Source organism: Antechinus flavipes, chromosome 1, assembly GCF_016432865.1.
Source record: "Antechinus flavipes isolate AdamAnt ecotype Samford, QLD, Australia chromosome 1, AdamAnt_v2, whole genome shotgun sequence".
Taxonomy (NCBI): domain Eukaryota; kingdom Metazoa; phylum Chordata; class Mammalia; order Dasyuromorphia; family Dasyuridae; genus Antechinus; species Antechinus flavipes.
Genome location: NC_067398.1, coordinates 43,151,874 through 43,169,296, shown reverse-complemented (window position 1 = coordinate 43,169,296; position 17,423 = coordinate 43,151,874). Strand labels below are relative to the sequence as shown.

At 47.5% G+C, this 17,423-nt stretch overlaps 1 protein-coding gene across 1 annotated transcript; it reads right to left on the bottom strand.

The window, feature by feature from the left end:
* Positions 1–10,542: 10,542 nt before the first annotated feature.
* BHLHE40 (basic helix-loop-helix family member e40) lies at positions 10,543–16,718 on the bottom strand. The gene is made up of 5 exons (XM_051981280.1): positions 16,134–16,718; positions 15,765–15,834; positions 15,391–15,498; positions 14,286–14,409; positions 10,543–12,932 (listed from the first exon to the last, which is right to left on the bottom strand). The coding sequence occupies exons 1-5, from the start codon at positions 16,211–16,213 to the stop codon at positions 12,082–12,084; spliced, it is 1,233 nt and encodes a 410-aa protein (XP_051837240.1). The 5' UTR covers positions 16,214–16,718; the 3' UTR covers positions 10,543–12,081.
* Positions 16,719–17,423: the final 705 nt, after the last annotated feature.

The window sequence follows — 17,423 nt, the reverse complement described above, 5'->3', positions numbered from 1 at the left end:
TTCTATTTCCTTTATATAATGTAAATTCCTTTAAAGAAGGGACCTCTTTCCATTCTATCTTTGCCTCACCACCAACTAGTTCGATAGCTGGCGCATAGTAGGACTTTATAATAACATTTTTTGAGTAAATGAATGAGTAGGAAAGGTCAGGCCATAGAAGATTGTGGCTATAAAATATTATAGGAGTTTAATAAATTATTTACCGATTGGAGGTCATTCAGAAGCCTTATTTCACAGATAAGAAATGGAAGCACACAAATGAAGATAATACTTCTATTTCTCTAGTGCTTTGAGGTTTGTAAAGTGCTTTCCTCCCAATACCCTTATGCAGTAGACAGATGAAAAACCTAATCCCTTTTAGGTGGTATTAATAGTGCCCAAAGTGAGGGAAGAGGTCCCCTAACCTCTGCCCTGGCTAAACCATATCCACATGTTGTGTTCAGTTCTGGGCACCACATTTTAGGAAGGACATTGAGTGCAGCCTAGAAAGTGACAGCACCAGAAATAAGCTGTAGAAAAAGTAGTTAAAGGAACTGGGATTTTTAGATAGAACACTTTTTTTTTTCCCCAAAAGATAGATAAAGACAGATGGGGTTCCTGTCCTATAAAAATAGCCCTTTTGAGAAGTGGTGTAAACATAGCCTTCTCCCTCCACAGTCTACCTTAATCCAGTCCTACTAGAAAAGCCCAAACCTCTTGAGAAAGCTGTAGGAGAGTCCTATCCCTGACAAGTACACCTTGTAAGATGAACGGCCTTGAAACCAGATCCTGAGCAGTGAGCTAGAGAGAGTTCATGAAAGGTAATGTTGCTTATTTTAAAATGCAAGGGGCCAGAGCATCATTTTTCATGAAAGCTTCTCCAGGTGCCCAGGAGCAAAATTTGTCCCCAACAACAAATAGAAGGATATCATTTTACTAGCAGGGGGCTTGGGATGATTTAGCAAATATAGATTTTGCGGCTGTGGTCAGATTCTTGGTAGGGAGAAAACTGGAGGGAGAGCATCTTCTACCTCTTTCGGCAGTACCTTTTCTCTTTCTTCAGCACCCTTTCCCCTCTGCCATTTCCTTGGTTTTCTGGTATTCTCATGCTCCCTATTCAAAAAAGGAAAGTTATTAGTTATCTAGGTTCTTTTGTAGATAAGTAAGCAGGTAGATAGATAGATAATTTATTAAGCTCTATTATATGTGAGACATTGTGCAAAATGTTGGGAATACAAATATGAGCAAATAAAAGACAGTATTTACCCTCAAGAAGCTTGCCTTCTAATAAGGGCACTGAAGAGGAACAATGAAAGGTATCCTTTGCTCAAAAGGGATTGAGGTGGAAAAATAAGGTCAAAGGTGGACTGAGGAGAGAAGTCTGGACTGTTTGCCACTAGGGAACTAGTGTGACCTTGCCTAATTTAATCTGATCCATTGCAGTTTAATTCAATGAACAGCAATTAAATCTGCATTAGGGAATAGACTCCAAAAGCACTTCTTCGAGACTCAATTTTCTCTTTCATAAAGTTTGATCCCATTGACTGCTAAACTTCCTCCTGGTTTGAAAATTTTAGAATCTTATAATTAGGTTGTAGTTGAAAAAGAATGGTTCTGGAGAGAGAGAAAAAATATCTACGAAAGAAGGTAGGTGCCCATTGTCTTTATTTTTATTTTTATTAAAGCTTTTTATTTTCAAAACATATGCATGGATACTTTTTCAATATTGACCCTCACAAAACCTTGTGTTTCGAATTTTCCCTTTCTCCCCCCACCCACTCCCCTAGATGGCAAATGATCCAATATATGTTAAACATATTAAAATATATGCTAAATCCAATATATGTATATGTATATTTGTTTATATAATTGAGAAAGCTGTAGGAGAGTCCTATCTCTGACAAGTACACTTTGTAAGAAGTTTACACAATTTATCTATACAATTATCTTGCTGCACAAGAAAAATCAGATCAAAAAGGAAAAAAAAATGAGAAAGAAAACAAAATGCAAGGTGCCCATTGGTTGGGGAATACATGAGTAAATTGTGAAAATGAAATACAATTTTCCTATAATCAGTAATGAATTTGAGGAATTCAGAGAAACTTTGGGAATCTCAAATGAACTGATACAGAGTGAAGAAATCACAACCAGGAAAATAGTGAGTAATGGAAAGGAAATGGTGTTAAAAGAAATCTGAATTCATGTGAATACAATTCCTAGTGACTCCAGAGTTCTGAAAACACAAGCCCAGGGAAATAAAGTGCTGAATTTAAAGTCAGGAAACTCAAACTTTGAATTCTTCATCAGCCACTGACTATGCAATCCTGAATACATTTTTTACTTTTTTCAGCCTCACTTTCCTCATCCTACAGCATCTTGTAGCAAGGATTAAATGAGGTCACAAAGGGAAAGCACTTTGCAAATCTCAAAGCATTCTACAATACTAGAAATACTAAGTTCCCACAAATACTGGGAAAGTTACTTACTCTGTAAGTACAACTTTCTAAAAATAAAAATTGCAGATTAGAGATCACATCTGCATAGGTAGAGGGGGTATCCGCATCAGGGGTTTCCCACACCAATGAAATCAATTGGTAAAAAAAAAAAGTATTTAACTCATAAAACTCTTATAAAGATCGAATGACAAAATAATTGGAGACTTCTCTGCAAATCTCAGAACACTACATAAATGGGAAATCTTATAATCAAAGAAGTGGGGGATAATGGGTACAGAATACTATATATGCCATCAAGATAGTCATTGTGGCTATTTTGTACAACGTTTTTTGTTTCTGAAAGAGAAGATTTTTGATTTTGTTGTTGTTTGGGGTTATGTTTTGGGATTTTTTTTTTGGGGGGGGAATAGTACAGTTAATGGGCATTTTTTGAAAAACCAACAACAAAAGGATTAAGAAAAGTGAGAATTTGGACATTGTCCCTATTTCTTTCTGCTGGCTGGCTCAGGCTAGTGCTGGTGACTCGGAACATGCCTGGACAGTGTGCTCCTTGTTTGAAAGTCTCTTTTGTATAAGGGCACAGTTCAAGGGATCCTGCAATGCCAGCATTGGTAAACACCCAGCATGTAGTAACTTGCCTGGAGGATGAGAAGGAGGGAGGAAGCCTTGACATCTCTGGGTGTCCCCTGCTCAGCTTCCTCTTCCAAGGATAACTGCAGGAAGTTGTGATTTAGGACCTGAGCCCACCTGTATGCACAAAAATGGCAGAGTGGTGGCTGTTTGCCCAGCCCAGCCCCCTTTTCCTACACTGATTTCTTCTTTCCCTAGGGGTCCACCCTCTAATTCTCTCCTCCTTTCCTTCATCAAAGCATCCAAAGAAAGACTATCATTGGGGAAAAACAACCAATCATCAAATGGGCTACATTCTACCTCCCTCATTTTGTTGGAAAAAAACAAATCTGAATTCTTAGATCAGCACCCCTATTTGTTGTCTCATTTAATAAGTCATTTTCCTCCCTTAGGGTCTTAAACTTTTCCATATTTAAAAATGAAGAAGTCATATCCGAAGGAGTTCCCAACCTTGGCCTGTGAATTTGATTTTTAAAAAAATATTTTGATAACTATTTCAGTAAAATGGGTTTCCTTTGCAATCCTATATACTTTATTTTATGCACATTTAAAAACAATATTCTGAGAAGTGTCTCTGGATGGCCAAAACTTTTCCAGACTGAGATACAAAAGGCTAAGAATTCCTGGATTAGAAAATCTCTAAAGTAGGTTTTCAGAAAAGGATCTGATGTCAGACATTTACTCAGGGATAATCATCATGACTGGATTGTAGCTGAGGAAAGAAAGAGTGGTTCTGGCCAAAAACAAAAGTCAACAACAACAACAACAAAAAACCACCCCACCCAGGAAACAAAGTGGGTGCCCTTTGGGTGGGGAATACATGAATAAATTGTGAAAATGAAAGCAATGGAATACGGTTTTTGCAAAATTTGCAATTTACACATTATCTAAATTATAGAATAAAACAAATTGGTCCTGAATGGATTTCTAGCATCAGGAGTAGACAATTTGGGGGGACAGAAATGCCTCCCCGCTGCCTTTCCAATCATACCAATTGACTTCATTATGCTTCACTATCCCCTATGGGCAGAGGTGATGTATTCAAAAATCAGACATGCATTTTTAGAAAGGGCCAATGAGGGAATTTGCTTTACCTAACTGGATATAGTTATGAGGATTTTCTCTTTCTTTCTTCCTTCTTTCCTTTTTTCTTTCTTTCACTGTTCCTTTCTTCTTTTATTGTTCTTTCCTCTCTTTTTTTGTTTATCCTTCCTTTTTTCCTCTTTCCCTTTTTTTCTCAAAGGGGATAAAGGAGAAATGGCAGAAAGAAAGTGTGTGTGTGTAAGACCAGGAATAAGTAACTTGCCCAAAGCCACACAAGTAAAAGTGATAGAATTAGGATTTGATACTTCTTTCCCACTGCCCTACATCACCTCCCTAGATCCCAAGCCTAGTTGAGACAAGTAACAAATGTCTACCATGTGCCCGGCACTATACTAAGTGTTAGAGGTACGAAGAAAGGTAAAAATCACTACTTGAGGATCTCAAAGTCTAATGTGGCAAACAACTATGTCTAAATAAGATATTTACAGGATAAATTGGAGATAATCTCAGGAGGAAAGTCACCCACATAAATGGAGATTGGGAAACTCTTCTACTAGACAACAGGACTTTAGCTGAGTCTTGAAGAAAGCTGGGGAAGTTGGGAAATGGAGATGAGGAGGGAGAAAATTCTAGGCAGCAGAGACAGCCAATGAAAATCCAGAGTCTGAAACTGGATGGCCCTCTTGGAGGAACAATTAGGGAGGCAGTGAAGAATATGTTGAGGGAACTAAAAGGAAAGAAAACTGGAAATGTAGGATGAGACCAAGTTATGAAGGGCTTAAAAAGCCAAATAGGGGATTTTATGTTTATCTAGGAGGTCACAGGGAGACACACTGTTTTGGGATATTCCTCAACCGTATCACAAGACATAAGCAATAGCCACAAGACAAAATGTAACCTCCATGTCCAGTTTAATCTAATGTTTAGTGATGATAACCAACCAGACAGATAGGGAAGGGATAACTATCAACAGGGGGATTTCTATGACTTCAGCCTCCTTCGGAAACCTCCTTGTACCAAGAGGAGGGCAGTAGGGCCAGGTGGGGAAAGAGAGAGTGGCTAGGAACCTGTCGAATTCTGTGTACTCTTTCTTTTAAAGAGGATTTTATAAAGAATTATTTGTACATACAACACATCTTTCTCTCTGTTAATCACCAAGCTCATCAGAAAGGAGCAATTAGATCCTTATCAGGACTAAAATCTGACAGCATTGCAAGCTTAGGGTCACTATTTAGAGATCAGTATCTACTTCAGAGGCACAAGTAGGTATCTTCCTTGCCCTTCAGCTGGCAAACCAAGCTTTGCCCTCAGGATCAACACCTGGTATCACACCACTCCCCATCTCCTCCCATATTTCTCCTCTTGTAATGTCAAGTGTCATCTCCTTCAGAAGGCCTCTCCTGATTCCTTCCATTCCATTTACTATCTCCCCCAATTAGTGTGTGTGTGTGTGTGTGTGTCCTGGAATGAGTAACCTGCCCAAATTCATACAAGTAAAAGTGATAGAACTTTTAGATAGAAAGTGATTACTTGATACTAATTTTTTCCTTTTTTTCTTCCTTCCTTCTTCCCTGCTGCCTTCTCTTCCTCCTTCCATCCTTCCTTTCTTCTTTCATTTCTTCCTTCCTTTTTTCCTTCTTCTCTTCTCCTTTCCCTCCTTTTCCCTCTCTTTCTCTTCCTTCCTTCCTTTCATTTTCTTTCTTCTTTTCTTCCACTTTTTTCTTTCTTTCTGCCTTCCTTCCTTCTTTCCCTTCCTTCCACTGTACCGCGTTTTTTGTTTGTTTTTTTGTCTTTGAATCTCCAGCACCACAACAGAAATAGAAGTTATCACTTCTAAGAATCTGAACTTAACATTCAGTGCTTCCCCCGCCCAAAGGCCTGGGGCCCTTCTCGCTCTCCAGTTTTTCCTCTTTTCCAGCAGTTTCACTTCACCGTCCCCTAGATGAGATGCTAAGAGTGGGAGAGATTTCAGGGCAATCATAGCTAAGGGGAAAGTGGAATAGTCCCCTTCCCGTGGGAGTTAGCCATCTGAAGGACCCCCGGGAGCCGCGTGGTACTGGGGGTCCCAGCCCGGGAGGGGGCGGGGCAGGATTGAGACGGAGGTCCCATCTCATTGGGAGGGCTGCGGGCCTGGGTCTTGGGGAGCGTCAGAGATTTAGCTTCCTTTCTTCCGACGTGAGGAAAAACCTCCCGGGAGCGGGTGCCTCTGTGGTCGGCTGCTGAGCCTGGAATCAGGAGGACCCGAGTTCAAATTTGCCCTGAGAAGATATTCCAGGCGAGTCACTTTGTCTCGGCTCCCTTCCATGGGACCCGGGGTCGTTGTGAGCTTCCAATGAGAGCATGCTTGCGGGACGCTGAGCCCAGAGCCGGGCGCACAGTGGGGGCTTAAGTGAGCGTTGGCTGTTATCATTATTATTATTAGCCAGATAGTATCAGTGGCAGACCCGGGTGTGGAAGGGTACTCGGAGACCCTCATCTGACGGGCGAGGACGGAGGAACTGGCCGGGGAGACGCGGGATTGGAGCGTCAGAGCCAGGAGTCCCGCGGGCTGGCTCCCGTACCACCCAGCCAGCCCTGGCTCACGGCCCCTTCCCGGCCCGGGAGGGGGGGGGGGGCGGCTGCGAAGACACGCTCCCCTCGCCGTGAGCGCGAGCTTCCCCGGCTTCCTCCCCACCCCCTGCCTCGCCCTCCTCCCCCGGGCTTCTCTCCCGTCACGTGGGGGCTTCGGGGTGCGGAGGCTGCCAGGTGCTATTTCTGGGGGCGCAAACCCCGGCCGAAAGGTCCGCTGCCTGCGGTGGTATTCCGCCCGGGCCGTGCCAAGCCTCCCCGGGGATCGGGTTTCTGCTGAAGCGGTGCCAGGCACGTCTGCTTCCAGGAACCGGCAGCCGTATTTAGCCCCGGGCTGCACATGAAAGGCTGCAGTCGGAAACGTGACATTGTGTCAACATTCGAGGCAGGTCAGAGCTGGGTGAGACCATCAAAACAAGCCGGGGGAAACTCAACACACCCTGTCTGAACAGAATGAGCTCAGAAGCGGGAGAGCGAGGCGTCCCCGCGCCAGATCCTAGCTCCCGGCGGCAGCCTCCTCGCCCCCAGCTCCCGGCGGCCTCCTCACCCCCCAGGTCCTTGGGGGCCTCCTCTCCCCAGGTCCTTGGGGGCCTCCTCGCCCCCAGCTCCCGGCGGCCTCCTCACCCCCCAGGTCCTTGGGGGCCTCCTCTCCCCAGGTCCTTGGGGGCCTCCTCGCCCCAGATCCTTGGGGGCCTCCTCGCCCCCAGCTCCCCGGCGGCCTCCTCATCCCCCAGGTCCTTGGGGGCCTCCTCACCCCCAGCTCCCGGCGGCCTCCTCACCCCCCAGATCCTTGGAGGCCTCCTCTTCCCCAGATCCTTGGAGGCCTCTCCCCCAGCTCCCCAGCCGGCCTCCTCTCCCCCAGCTCCCCGACTGCCTTCTCACCCCCAGCTCCCCAGCGGCCTCCTCACCCCCCAGATCCTTGGAGGCCTCCTCTCCCCCAGCTCCCTGACGGCCTCCTCACCCACAGCTCCCTGGCCGCCTACTCACCCTCCAGATCCTTGGAGGCCTCCTCTTCCCCAGATCCTTGGAGGCCTCTCCCCCAGCTCCCCAGCCGGCCTCCTCTCCCCCAGCTCCCCGACTGCCTTCTCACCCCCAGCTCCCCAGCGGCCTCCTCACCCCCCAGATCCTTGAAGGCCTCCTCTCCCCCAGCTCCTTGGGGGCCTCCTCTCCCCCAGCTCCCCAGGACCTCCTCGCCCCCAGCTCCCCAGCGGCCTCCTCACCCCCCAGATCCTTGAAGGCCTCCTCACCCCCCAGGTCCTTGGGGGCCTCTTCTCCCACAGCTCCCGGCAGCAGCCTCCTTTCCTCCAACATCAGATCCCCTACGTTTCCATTTCCCAGCTCCAAAACTCTGAGCTCCCACTACATCACCCAACTGCCAGTTCCAGCTCTTAACCCCCAACACGGCCACCTCTCACATTTAAAATTGAGCCCTTCCCCCAACTCCCAGCTTCCAGCTGCACCAGCTCTGTTCCACTCCCCAGTTGGGGCCTGCTCAGCTGTAGTAGGCCCCACGTTCCTAGGAAGTTCATTGCAACATGGATCAGTAACTGAAAAGGACTTCAGAAGCCATTCAGAGCAGGCTCCTCATTTTGTAATTGAGGAAACTTAGGTCCAAGAACCTCATTTGCCATCAGCACTGAGGTGATGTTTTCCAAAGAAAACACTGAACCCTTCTTGCTAAAGCAACTCAGGGTTTTGGCAAGACTGGAAGGAATATCACAGGGAGGGCTGGAGGACCCAGGACCTGAGAAAATCCGTCTCCACCCTTGCACTCCCTCACCAACTATTTTTTCCCTAGATAAAAATCATTCTAATGAACATCAAGGGCAACCTTGAAGGGGAGAAAGTCACAAACTAACAGTGTGAAGCCAGAGGGAGAGATATGTAGAAAGTAGGTGGTGATAGGGGAGGGAGGACTCCATGGGCTGATTCTTGTGTGCACAGGAGCCTCGAGTCCTTTTTTAGTACTAGCTGGTGGAACCACCTTCACCCCATCCATTCCTCCCCTCCCCCTTCCCCAACCAGCTGCCTCCCTGAGTCACTGGCCAACCACCTGCCTCCCTGAGTCATTGCCCAGAATCAGGGAGTGGGAGGTAGGGTGGGGCTTGGGAGGCTGTGGTACCACCGGAGTGCTGTTCCCAGGTCAGCCACCCCACTTTTCCACTGGGGCTGGTCAGGGGGATCAAAAGCAAGGAAAAGAAAAGGAATTCCCTTTTCTTCATTTCCCCTCTCCAAGTCCCTCCACCTTAACTCTGGGCTCTTAATGCTATCGCGATCACTTTTGTGCGGGAGACCTGACTACTTACTCACCAACGCAGGAGGATTGGAAGACTTGGATTCAAAACCCACCGCTGCAATTTAGAAGCTCTGTGGCCTTGGCTACATGACTTAAACCTCCTTCCTCCTGTTTCCAAAACTCTGAGCTCCCACTCCATCGTTCAACTCTCAACTCCAAAACTCCATATCCCCCCCACTGCTGCCCCCGGTGAATAAAGATGTAAATAAACCAGTCCCTGACTTAGGTATTTAGTCTGCAAAGATAGACTAATTCTGTTTACCGGGAGGAAATTGTCATCTGTAAGGCAGAATGCAATGTCCCTTAAGACTTTCCTAGATTCAGAATCTTGGAACATTGAGAGATTTTCTGAAATCATCTCTAACCCCACCCCCTGATTTTGCTGGTGAGGCAAACAGCAGATCTAGAAAAGAATGACTTATCCAAGATCATCCAGTAGCTGGGCCCAAAAGTCTGCTGACTCCCAGTCCCTCTGCTCTTTCTGCTACACCAAAATTCTCCAATTCCTCCACGTATATTTTAAGTGGGAGAATAATGACATTCTGAATGTTTCCATTCGGTTTTATTGAGGGGAAGCTTCCCTACTCTTGCTGCTTCATCAGGAAGCTGTGGAGGAGAGATCGAAGGTGACATTTGAAAAGGACAGCCATGATGAGTGTGTCTGTGTCTGGCAGGTGGTGTGTGTGTGTGTGAGGGGAAGGGGGGGGTGATTTGCCTGGATTTCAGCTCCCTGAGGTCATTTTCACTGCATGGGAGGTGAAGCTTCTGTTTGGCAGACTCCTTTCAGGCTGGAGTGTGTGGGCCAGCCCAAGCGATCGGAGTTCAGTCATTTAGAACCCATTCTCCTGCTCAACCTCAAGCCAGGGATGCTGAAGGTTAAAACTAAGATACACAGCTTCTGATTGAAAATCCATAAAGCCAATGGCTCCAACCTCAGGCTGAGCCCGAGAGAGATTCTGCCCACTGTTCAGTATACTTGCCTTGTATCATTTTTTTTTTAAGTGTCTATGACTAAGCAACACTGATATTCATTCACACACCAACACACCCAATCTCAGGAAGTTCAGAAAGGATGTAACATAATTAGGAAAAGTTTCCTCCAGCAGCTTTTGCTGGATATGATCTATCCATCAACCCAGTCCCTGCTTAGTCCTAAAGCTAGCACGAGTCCCATCCCCAACATCTATTAAACATTTCATAATCACTGTTGAAGCCCCTATCATCAAGGCCCTGTTCAACATTTCTCAAGAGTCTGCTGACTCCATATTCTGTGAGGATTTAATTCATGCTGAAAAATAAAAAAGAACTTTGCTTGAAACTAAGAGGGAGACTATGAAACACCAGCTAGAGTTAGTTTAAAAAAAAAAAAAAGGAAACCAAATATTTACCTATCAAGTTGACTAAGCTCTGACTTAGCACTGTGCATGTGAAAAGTGAATTATACTCTGAGACAGTTAACTATTTGTGACCTAAAAAGAAAGGAAAATGTAAGTTACGTATATATTATCTGGCCCATCAATGGATCTCACTGAGTTCAACTCAAAATTTAAAAAACACAGGAGACCAACCTTATCTTCCACAGGAAAAGGATTATTTTTATTAAGTATTTTAAAACGACTACTTAACATTTACTCATAGATAAAAATATTTACAATTTTACACTTTCAAGGAGGCTCCAAAATATAAACACTGTACCTCTCTCTAGAGAAAATTTTTCTCTTTTAAAACAGAAATACATTCATGTTTCTCACTTGTTTTGATCAAGTAATTATACAAATAAACATCTGAAACATTTTACTTTTTAATATATTTATATATAATATATATTTATAACAGTTTTACAAATAAAGGCAATAACTTTATACCCCAAAAGAAGTTAAAACACACAATCAGGCATAGTGCATTCAATAGCTGGTGCAGTCGTAGACAGACAATTCAGAAGACAATTACTCTGGACACAATATTTTGGAAAACTAGGGAGATTTTTTTTTTTTTTTTTTTTTTTTTTGCTTTTTTGCCTTTTTTTTTTTTTTTTTTAAGTTAAGACAGTTGCTGTAAGCCATCAGACAGGGGCACTATCACTGCAGAAACGATCTGGTCAAGGGTGGTCAGGCAGTTGAAGGGCTAAGACTTAGCAGAAGTTTCAAAAAAAAAAAAAAAACTATGTTCAAATTTGCTTTTTTAAAGTAGCAATTCATGCCATGGCAGACTGAAACACCCTCTTGCAACTTAAGCAGCTTTTTAAAATCGGTTTCTCTGCTCTCCTGTACCTTGGACACCTGGGCAGCAGTTACAAAAGGAGTCGACAATTGGGAGCCGAAGAGATCTGGAGGGCTACCCCTCATTCCTTCTTTGGCTGTCCAACTGGACATATTTTAGTCCCTTAATTGGTTAATTACCATATAAAGCTTAAACAGTAACTATACTCAATGTACTCCTTCAAGGCCAAGGTGTGGAGAGAAAGCCATCTTAAGTCTCCCTGAAGCACTCGGGGACAATGCTAGCGGGGGCTACTTTAGAGCTTTTGGATGGAGCTGAACAAACACCAGTTCTCAGACTGACTGCCCTTTGTGTGAGTCACACGGAAAATACTAGGAGATGGGTGGGGTGGAATAAGTCCGTCTCAAGCTGTGGGCCTGGTGGGGAGCTGTGCTTTGTCAAGTCCTCACATGAAAAGTACCATATTCCAGTTCACCAAAAAACAAAAACCCTCCCCGGAAGCCCTCTCCCCAAATTGAAATCTGGATAACTGAACAGAAGTCACAGTTCTGAATGGCTATTTTCTGGGTGGCTAAAATCTGGGAGGTTTTATTCAAACAAAATGATGCTAAACAACACAAACCCTACAATATGTTAACCTGGGTCCATCCTTCATGTTTTCCCTAAGCTTTCTGACTGTTGGAACCAAATGAGGCTTCCATGTCCTACACATATGCACTCTAAGCCATTCATACATACACACATACACACAAATACACACACACACATATACAACACACTCGCCAAGCCTAATCTCCACACCTCCATTTCTCTGGGTATGCAAGCTTAGTCTCGTTAGATTTTTTTTTTCCCCAAGGGGCAAAATAAAAGAGGGCAGTCACACTATCTTTAGTCTTTGGTTTCCAAGTTTAAAGGTGGGATCTGCTTCAGAGCCTGGAGCAGAGCCGAGTCGATGGAGGAATGGGATGGCAGTGGAGAAGGGAGTCTCTGGGGCATCAGCAAGGGAGGAGGGATCTTCTCTGGGTTCATGAAGCCGGTGAGAGCTGTCGCTGAAGCGGGGAGCCCAGGGTACAAGACTGGGACCGAGGTGGGATACCAGCACTTCTCCAACATGGGAAGATAGGCCGTTGCGGATGGCGGGATCAAATAAAAAGGCAGGCAGAAGGGAGGCTGGTGAGGGTGAGGGCCCAGAAAGGAAGACCCGATCAGATCGCTGCTAAAATGGCTTTCCCTGTCAGACATTTCTAGTCTGGTCTTTTTTGCAGGTGGATCTTCGGATTCTTGCTTAATGGCGCTTACTCTTTCTCCCAGGGGGTATTTATGTTCATTATCATTTTTAAAATACTGCTGGTCAGCTTTAGAGTCACTTTTCTCCAATTCCCCTCCGTAACCACTGTCTGTGTCTGTATCACTTCCACTCTGCTCGCCACTCGAATGGGCAAAAGTCCTTTGGATGACTGGAACACAATTTTTCCCGTGCCCTTCGGTGCCTTTGGTCAGGGAGCTGGGCTTCTCTTTGAAGTCCATCATTTTGGGGGTGGGATCACCAGGCTTGTGGCCAGCTCCACCCTGTACCACCTCGGAGACCATGCGGTGGAGGTGACTGACCAGAGCCGAAGATTTCAGATCCCGACTACTTTCGTGCTTTGCCAGGTACTGCAGCACCTCCCTGGCACACATCTGGAAACCAGAGCAGAACATCTCCTGGCCGGCATCAAGGTTTCTTGAGGATAGCTCACCTGGGAGAAAACACAAAACAGAAGAAACTTTAGAAGGGTATCAACCACCAAAAATAAAACGACTCAACTAATTAATAGAAGGGAACTCCCTAGTATAAGACTATGGGCCAGCTAGTTGAGTGGAAAAAACGCTGGAACCAGAGGACTTCAGTTTGAATTCTAACTCTTCCACTTATGCCTTAGTGACCTCCCTGCTCTTGGAAGTTTCCTTATCTATAAAATGTGAGGCTTGGATTAGGTGACCTCCAAGCCTTATCCAGTTCTAAATATAAGATTCTAAGAATATTAATTTCTTTGTGGACAGAGATTATTCAGTTTCTCATAACAGGTTGGACCCTAAGAAAACTTATTTTCAATGGTTCATCCCACAAAAATGCTCCTTTATCTGTAAATGTTGCATTTTGGAGCAACTGTCCTAAATCTTCACACTGTTCGCCTCCCCTCCTCCTCCCAGTAGATAATAAAATATTTGTATCCCTAATTCAAACGTGTGAAAAAAACCGAAGGAAAATTGTTGTGTCGGGTTCCAAATCCCCTGGTTGATACTTTCAGGGTCATCTTTAGGTGAGTGACCAAAATGCCTAAGGGAGAATGAGGTCATCACAGAGGAAGGAGAAAAATGTAAAAAATGGCTTATAAACTTAAATATTACTACTTAGAAGGTACAGGACAGGAAGAGTCCTTCCAACTGCTCCCTGGAAGTCAATGAAAATGGATGACTAAACTTGGGTCCTGAAATCAGATTTCCCAACTCCACCAATATACCTAGTGGCTATTCAAGGAACAGCACAAAGAAATGGAAAATTGTTCTTGTGCCACTGCCAGGGGCAAGTTTATGCCACCCACGGTGATAAGAGAGTGAATAAATCAAGAACGGGTGTAAGCCAGCAGTCTCCTCTCAAGTGACTGAGGGAACTGTGACTAGAAATTCTGAAGACCACCTCTCCCCCCTCAAAAGTGGAACTTATGACTTGTTTCTTCTACTAAGTTTTAAAATAAGATGAAATCTAGTAGAAAAACATTTTTTAAAATGATAGGGAAGATGAAACCTTTTAGAAGAAACAAATCATAAACTTCAGCGTATAATAGGCAATTACTTTAGTATTAAAAAAAATTCACAGAACTAAGATAATAAAAGCAAAAAGGTGCATGCAAATATGTCCCCAATAGAGTAATCTGTATTCATGTCAGATGGCAGGATGAAAACTTGTCCTTTTAGGAAAGATTAAAATGACAAGGCCCACACCAACGTGTGCCATTCATTTGTGGAAGAGATGTTCTTACAACAGATGTGGAAACTAAATCTCTCCTTGTGCTAAAACTGTTGGGAGCCAAACAGGCTCGAGTCCTCACCGGCCTGTAAGCCACTCTGAAGGGCCATGATCTTCTGTTGTTGCTGTTCGATCAGGTTGGTAAGTGCTTTCACATGCTTCAAGGTAAGCTCAAGAACCACAGCCTTCTCCAAGTGACCCAAAGTCTGGAAAAGAGAGGGGGAAAAAGGGGGTGAATGGAGTGAGCCCCCTACTGTGAAGTCAGCCTGGAGATGAACATGCCCTGGGTGGGAGGAGGAGCAAGGCTGTCCTTCCCATGTAACAACTTTTTGTTAGGCTGCCATTTCTGACTGCTGCTTCACAAATGTACAGCCATAACTAAAAGATAAAAAAGGAGGTGACAGCTATGCTTGGAGGTATTTTGGGAGCAGTGACATGCCTCAAGAGAAAGCATTTGACAGATAGGTTTCTCCAGCCGGCTGGTACCCTGACCTTAACTCAGGGGAATCCAGAGATAACGTTTCTCTGCAGTGGTGTCAAACCAGAGGGGGAGTTCTAAGAGAAGGGAAGCCAAAACGGCTTTCCCCGGGAGATTTCCTTCCCTTTAAAAAACTTCCTGGTTTCAAACCGAACCAAATCAAGCCAAACAACAATCCAAAACCAAATCCGAGTTCTATCTCTTCTCTTCTCCGCCTTACGCCCCCTCCCTCCCCCCCCCCCCCCCCCCCCGATGCTGTAAGACCTCTAGGTTTCGGTTCCAAACTGACAAAAGAATCTGAATCATGGGAAAATCATATGTGAGAGTGAAGAAAGCATCTCTCCCATCTTGGGGTAAACTGAGGACCAATGGACCAGCAAGTCAAGTCAGGGAACTCTGAGAAACCACCAAGTTCCAAAGCCCCCGGAGGAAGCAAGCCTAAATCTGCTGAAAAAGCCTTTCCCAAGGCCAGTCGGGAGTGTCCTTCCCTTCCACCCTTCACCAGTCCCTCTCTCCCGTAGGAAAGGGAAGCTTCCGCACCAGGTAGGATGCGGACAGAGGGGACGGAGCCGCCAACCTGCTCCGGGGGGGCGGCTTCGGAGCTGCAGTACCCGGCGGTACCTAAAGACGGCGGGGAAAGCGGCGCACCAGCCGCCCGCCCGCCCTCCCCGGCGAGCAGAGTTTGGAGAGACTCCAGGTTTTCACTTACAGTAAGTTTGAGATGTTCGGGTAAAAGGTCTTTCAGTTGGGCGATGCACTCATTAATCCGATCACGTCTTTTCTTCTCGATCAGTCGGTGCGGCAATTTATAGGTCTCCTGAAAGGCAAAGGAGACGGTGGGCGAGCCGGGCAAGGGGACGGCCGGGGGTTCCCTAAGGGCGCCCGGGGGCAGACCTCCAGTGCAACCCCGGAAAGCCCGGGCTGACCCGGTCCTGGATCCCCCGGCCGTCTACTCTTCCCTTTTCCTCCCGTCGGAGCCGGGACAATACTTTTCATTGAAACTCTAACGGTGGGCGCAGGGGGAGGATTCCGAGAGGGGCGCGTGGGGGGTGGGGTGGGTGGCGGCAGAACGGGGGTTCTTACCTTGTTATCTTCACTCCTTTTTAATCCTCTCCTCGGTTTGTACACTTGGTACATGTGGGCAAAATCCATCCTGCAGGGAAAGCAAACAGGATGCAGAATTAATAAGGGGGAAAAGGGGAGACCCGGCTTCGTCCCTTCTCTCGGGCAACAGTTCAGGATGCGCCGGAGCTGAGCCAGAGTCGGGGAGCCGGACGAGGTCAAGTCTGGGGCGACCCGGGGGAAAGGCGACTGAGCAGACTTAAGGGGCAGCTGGGGAAGAGCCTTGCTTGGGGGGCAGTGGCTTCCCCGGGCCATCCCGCCTGGCCCGCACCCGCACTTCCCGGGGGAGCGCGGCTGGCAGCGGGGCGCCGCGATTCCGAACTTCCTTACCCTGCCATCTCGCTGGGTTCCAGTCCCGGCACTTTGCCCAGGCAGGCGGGGGGCGGCTGGGCGCTGGTGATCCTTTCCATGGCACGGCGATAGAGCGGAAAACTTAATGCCCTGCCTGTGAGGGACTCGCGGAGCGGGCGGCCGTGGGATCTACCCCCCTCGCTGGAGTCGCAGGAGACCCGAGAAGTCTTTCTTTCTGTTCCCCTGCCGCTGGAAGTCCCCTGCGCTTAACCCGTGGGAGCCCGGGGAGAGGAGGATGCGGCTGGAGGTGCGAAGGGAGGGATGCTCTCAACGTGCAGGAGTCCCCTCTCTGCCTCTGCCTCTCGGGTCTGTCTGCCCGCACAGACTGTCTTTCTGTTCTCCCTGCGACGTCTGGACCGTGCAAGCCAAGTGAATGAGCTGGTGGGGAGGGAGGGACAGAGGGAGGGAAGGAGAAGTGTGTGGAGGGGAGGGGAGGGGGGAACTGAGCCGAGGAGTAATTGGGAGGCTGCAGGCTGGGTTAAATGTGAGCGAGTGGGTGGATTGGAGCTACGTGTTCCACCCTGTGACTCCAGGCACGTCTGGTTGCTGCCGGGGAGGGAAGGAGCGACCTGCCCCCGCCCCCCTCCCCCTGCACCTCCCTCCCCGCCACCTTCCCCTCCTCTCCATCACATGAGCCTCACGTGTTGGACAACGCTTGGGCTGCTGAAAGGGAGCCCTTCCCCGACAACACACATCCTCCTTTTCTCGCCCCCAGCCTGATCGCGCCCCCCCCTCCCGTTTCCCCCCAGCGTCCCGGTGTCTGCTTTCCCCGAAGAGGGGGTGGGGGGGCGTCCGGGTCCCAGCCCCCCGGGGGGGGCGGACTAGCTGGCAGGCGGGGGGAGGGGGTAGGTCTGGCAGTGGCCGTGTGGGCGAACCTGCCCTAGGGAAATGAAGTAAGTTCCAGGCTCCGGGGAGGGATGGGGGGGAGGGGGGAGGGGGGCGGGGATGGTCAGATCCGCCTGCCTGGGTCTGACTCAAGCTGGGAGAGGAATATCCCCTCTCTCCCAGCCAGCCCGCTTCCTCCCCCGCCTCCTGCCCCCACCCCAACTCCCCTCCGGGAGGAACCGGGCAGGGAGAGAGGGAGGGAGGAGGGGCACCCGGCCTCCCTGCCCCAGGGGCTTTGGTTTCTTTCCGTCCCGTCCTCCCCCAGCCCGAGTCCAGGAATTGCCCGGCGTGGGGAGGGGCCGAGGGGAGGGGCGGATGTCACCCCACTGGAACAGCTCAGCCGGGACTCACATCACGGAACGGGCAGCGCTCCAGCCTCAAGGG